Source organism: Sinocyclocheilus anshuiensis, unplaced genomic scaffold (assembly GCF_001515605.1).
Source record: "Sinocyclocheilus anshuiensis isolate Anshui unplaced genomic scaffold, SAMN03320099.WGS_v1.1 scaffold532, whole genome shotgun sequence".
Taxonomy (NCBI): domain Eukaryota; kingdom Metazoa; phylum Chordata; class Actinopteri; order Cypriniformes; family Cyprinidae; genus Sinocyclocheilus; species Sinocyclocheilus anshuiensis.
In genome coordinates, this window is record NW_015555819.1 from 79298 (window position 1) to 84801 (window position 5504).

General features: G+C 39.6%; 1 protein-coding gene across 2 annotated transcripts in view; it reads right to left on the reverse strand.

Annotated features, from left to right (window-relative positions):
* Positions 1–1694: 1694 nt before the first annotated feature.
* The window catches only part of LOC107675291 (single Ig IL-1-related receptor-like), an 11581-nt gene continuing 7771 nt past the window's right edge, over positions 1695–5504 (reverse strand). For both annotated transcript variants that reach the window (XM_016469589.1, XM_016469590.1), the window contains 4 exons: positions 4648–4750; positions 3680–3830; positions 3423–3600; positions 1695–2072 (listed from right to left, as the gene is read on the reverse strand). In XM_016469589.1, the coding sequence (XP_016325075.1) occupies positions 1909–2072; positions 3423–3600; positions 3680–3830; positions 4648–4750 (596 nt within the window). In that variant the 3' untranslated portion in view covers positions 1695–1908. The remainder of the gene's footprint in view (positions 2073–3422; positions 3601–3679; positions 3831–4647; positions 4751–5504) is intronic.

Consider the following 5504-nt stretch of genomic DNA (forward strand, 5'->3'; position numbering starts at 1 on the left):
TGCTGGTTTATGCTGGTCCTTTGCTGGTTTAAACTGGTCCTTTACTGGTTTATGCTGGTCCTTTGCTGGTTTAAACTGGTCCTTTACTGGTTTATGCTGGTCCTTTGCTGGTTTAAACTGGTCCTTTACTGGTTTATGCTGGTCCTTTGCTGGTTTAAACTGGTCCTTTACTGGTTTATGCTGGTCCTTTGCCAGCACATGACCAGCATAAACCAGCAAAAGGACCAGCATAAACCAGCAAAGGACCAGCTTAAACCAGCAAAAGGACCAGCATAAACCAGTAAAGGACCAGTTTAAACCAGCAAAAGGACAAGCATAAACCAGTAAAGGACCAGTTTAAACCAGCATCAAAACATACCTAGCCAGCATATGCTGTTTTTTTCAACGGGGATTTGTGCTTTTTAATAAATAAAACACTTTCAGATGACTTCACCTCCATCCAAAACTTTTTGTTGCTTACATGGCTGAATAAATTATGTTGTGATTAAAATACAGTTGCAGTATGATACAGACACAAGGTGGCGCTCAGCATCTTGCCATTAACATTACACAGTAAACACACACAAAACAGTGTTTTTGGGTCCGTATTAGAGTAAAATAGATAGAAAGTGTTATGTTATTGCAGCATAAAAGCAAACTTCAAAATATCATTAATACATTCAATGTATTTATTTACCTTGTTGCACATTTTAATTCTTTTGCTGTAGGATTCTCCAGAAACGTTGCTGCAGTCAGAGATGTGCTGCTGAAAAGTGTTTAAAGGGGTCATATGATGCGATTTCAAGTTTTCCTTTCTCTTTGGAGTGTTACAAGCTCTTGGTGCATAAAGAAGATCTGTAAAGTTGCAAAGACTAAAGTCTCAAATCAAAAGAGATATTCTTTATAAAAGTTAAGAGTCAAACACGCCTACCTAAAACGGCTCGTTCTAACACGCCCCCACATGTCTACATCACTATGTGGGAAGATTTGCATAACGCCACCCAAATGTTCACGCAAAGAAAGAAGGCGTAACTTTGATTCTCGCTGTAGTTTTGTTGTTTCCGCCACCATGTCGTAAAGACGCTGTGTGCTTCGTTGTAAAAGTGAAACTACTTTGTTTGGCCTTCCAAAAGAGGACGATATCTGCTTCGTCATGCCTGGAGCTGATCCGTGCTGGTCGCTGAGGAAATACTACAACTTTGCGCTGTGGATCGCCAGATTGGCTTTCACCGTGGACGAAGCGGAGTCCAGCCCGGAGTCGTCACATGTCCTTCTGGATGTTCCTTCATCGAAATCGCCAGCCGCGCCGTTCTCAAGCCCACCCGCCCGCCTCTGCTCACTCAAACCCTCCGGCCGTTCCTGACGCTAGCCCCCGGCCTCTGCTCACTGTAGGCCGCGGTGTGTGACTGCTAAGGGTTAATTATTCTCATCAGAGAGCAGGTAAGTGTAGTGGGAGAAAAGTATTTCACTACAGCAGTGGATTTCAATCCTGAGTGTGTCAGATAAGAGACACATACAATCGGACCAGGATTGAAAAACACTGCACTGAAGGATGGAAAAATACTAAAAGTAAGAGTTGTATAATACAGGTAAGTGTTGTATAGTTTCCATCTCATCCATGCTTTTTCCATCTCAGTTTTAAAGTTTTTATGAATACTATGAACACAGTGTTTTTCGCCTACTATATAGTAGGGAAGGAGACACGAACACATTTACACAGACCCCACAACTTTATTAAAATATATACAGAACCAAAATCCCTATGACTGTATATGAAATGTTATAAAACATTTTGCATAAAAGTATAAAGAATTGTGCATACATAATCGTACAGGTGTAGATAAACAAAAACAAAGGAAACAGTGAGAGTAACAAGAAATCATTGGGCTAAAAGTAACTTAAAAGTGCAAAAAAGAACAGGAGTGTGTCTCAGATATCATCCTCAGTGACCAGGCAGTAAAAATCAGTGCGTGCGGCGTAGTTCCTCGAGCCGAGGTCAGACACGTCTATCTCTGGTTCAGCCGTCACACCTGGATCTGCAGGAAGCACAGGAGCTCTGGAGGGAAGGGTCTTGTAGATGGGCAAATGGAAACCTGTGAAGGAAACACATTTCATATTTACAATTAAATGTTATAATTTATAGGTAAACTTGAAAATACGCAATTTCCTGCAGCTGCTGGTATTTATAGGGCCAAAAAATAAGATGAAATTCTGATAGCTTGTAATGTAAATTTTCGTCATTGCACTCGTGTTGTCACGATGCACACACACGAGGAACGAGGAGACGCTGGAGAATACTTTACCAAGACTTTATTTTCAGGAACCAAGGGAGACGAACTCAGGTTTCAACATTTTTTTAAATAAATTGTTTGCAACTACTTAAAAAAATGTAGTATAATTTTTTTAGTGTAAACGCGCGTCAAAGACTGACAGAAGAGAAGAAATTGTTGAATAAAGTCGTTAATTTTGTTTTGGCAGCGGCTATTTGCACTTTAAATAGCAACAGAGGCTATTTATACTAAGTGCAAATAGCAATACAGTAGATGCTATTTACTCTAAGTGCAAATAGCTATAGATTCTATTTACACTATGTTAAAATAGCATGATTTTCTGCTATTTATACAACTTATTGCAAATAGTGGCAATTATTTGCACCTTTAGTATTGTAGTACATTATAAAGCAGTATGCAGTAATAATGTATTGAGTGTAAATGATCATTTTAATTCAAAATATTAAACGGATGCCACCTTATTGGGACAATAAAGCCCTCCCTACACCTACCCTAACCCTACCTGATACTGCATTTTCACCTTTTTGATTATTTCCTTCATTTTTATTGAAAATAATTGCCTTTCCGATGTGATATGAGATTTGAAAAGGGAGAAAAAATGTTCGGCAAAAGGTGGGTTCAAACCCGGGTCGATCGCGTCAAAAAGACTACAGTACGCGCTTTACCAACTATGCCACTGAAGCTGATGCTCAATGGCCCTCTTTTGTAGTGTTGGCTAGCCCAATCACACGTTGGTGGGCGGAGTTAGTGTAAATAGCCTCTGCCAACAAGACGGGCTATTTGTACTACTCCGTTTTGTTTTCTTTGCGCACAAAAAGTATTCTTGTAGCTTCATAACATTAAGGTTGAATCACTGATGTCACATGGACTATTTTAATGATGTCCTTGCTACCTTTCTGGGTCTTGAACTTATCAGTTGCATTGCTGTCTATGGAAGGTCAGAAAGCTCTCGAATTTCATCAAAAATATCTTAATTTGTGTTCTGAAGATGAACGAAGGTCTTACAGGTTTGGAACAACATGAGGGTGAGTAATTAATGACAGAATTTTCATTTTTGGGTGAACTGTCACTTTAAAGGAAGCGTAATCCAGATCAAATGTCGCTGTTGGAATGAAACTGAATGAAGATAAACTGAAGAAACACATTTCGTACCCAGGTCTCCTGCGGGATCGGGGTCCGGTCTGCAGTCCAGGTAATCAGGCTGCTGCGTGAGCATGGGATCTTTATCGCCCTGCAGCAGAGTCTGCGGATCGCCGGCAGATTCCCTGTGAAACGTCACCTTAAGCGGCATCGCCAGTGCCAGCTCCTTCCAGAAGCCTGAAGAAGGGGTCTGTGGGAAGGGAATGAGAATGATTAGGCTTGTTTAACCCCAAATCTCTCGGATGTATTGAGCACTGCGAGGGTCTGACCATGGAGTGTGCGCCCCAGGTGAGGGTCGTGATTCGGGGCTGGTGTTGTCTCAGCTGATGACTGATGTCCTGGCTCATTTGCTTCTGCTGCGACTGAAATATGATGAAGATGGGCTTCCTCGACAGCTCCATCAAGTGCCACAAACCCTGTCTGAACATGAAACAGCATCTAACATTAACGCTCATATGTTTCTTAAAAACGATGAAAATATATTTTTAAAACATCTAAGAAGAAAATGTAATAATAATGTAGGGTGGGACCTAATTTTACTCTCTCAAATTTGATTTGATCATAAGAGTGTGAGAACATGTTAGGTCACTATTATTGGTTAATATTATTCTTCCCGCCCACATGGCTTTGGTTAAATCAACGGAAGAGAAAAGTTGTTTCAGAGTCAGAGAAAGTTTTTATATTTTGTTAAAAGCTTGTTTCATAATGAAATGATCGTGAAAGATTTTCACCGCAAAACATATTTCTTTACACTAATCATGCACAATAAGATATTTATTAATTCAAAAAAGAATACAATAATACATGTATTCATTAAAAAAGGGAAAAAGAAATTAAAAAGGATGCATTTGAATGTTATTTACTACTTTGATTTGAAAATAAATTCATTAAATTCATCAAAAAGGAATCCTGGAATAAATGTATCACAGGTTCCACAAAAATATGAAGCATATGAAACTATTTTCAAATGAATTATGAATTATGCAATGTGAAATATACATAAGATGACATATTTATTAATTAAGAAAGGAATACAGATTACAATTAATTTAGATCTCTTGCTATTTATACTTTTAATGTTTTGTCAGTACATATAAATCAACAACACATTGTAAAATGTGTCTTTTTAGTTATGGCCACTGAAGCTAAGTACTATATATATATATATATATAAGCAGGGTGGAGTGGGAGATAGTATAAACAACGTGAAGTAATGCAAATACACTGTAGATGTTACCTAAAGTTGGTTGTGCACCACTCCTGCTCCAGGTATGACTGAGAGAGAACAACAATCAGCCGGCGACAGCGACTAATGTTCATCAGCAGCTCTGCAGACGGCTCTGAAGATGACACACACATAATATAAATCATCTGCTTTCAAATTTTCTACAGGTTTATTCCTTTATACTCTCTAATAGGGGGAAGTGGTGGCCTAATGGTTAGAGAGTCGGACTCATAACCCAAAGGTTGTAGGCTCGAGTCTCGTACCGGCAGGGATTGTAGGTGGGGGGAGTGAATGTACAGTACTCTCTCCCACCTTCAATACCATGACTGAGGTGCCCTTGAACAAGGCACCGAACCCCCAACTGCTCCCCGGGCGCCGTATATAACTTTCTTCTTTCGGACGAATCCAGTCGGAGTTATATTAAAAATGGTCTTTGATCTTTCAAGCTGTTTAATGGCACTCAGCGGGTGTTGCATTGCTTCATTCCAAAAGAAGTTAAATAAAAAGCGCTCCTCCATTAAAAAAAAAGTGTCTCACACGGCTCTGGGGGGTGAACAAAGGCGTCCTGTAGTGAATCGATGCGTTTTTGTAAGAAAAATATCCATATTCAAAACGTAATAATCACTTATATGTAGCTTGCGCCAACAGTCCTACACGGAAGCAGTTCCGGGCTGATGACATATGAGTTCAGCGTTGCGCATGCGCCGGTGAGTCTCGTGCAAACCAACATTTGTTAACAGGAGCAAAGGAAGCAAAGTTTCCTTACTTTAGCAAAGGAAAACCAGTCTCCTCTTGGCTTATATCGAAATCCTCTGACATTCTTCTTTACAAATCCTCGTTTTGTACTTCTAATTCTTGACTGTTGTTTT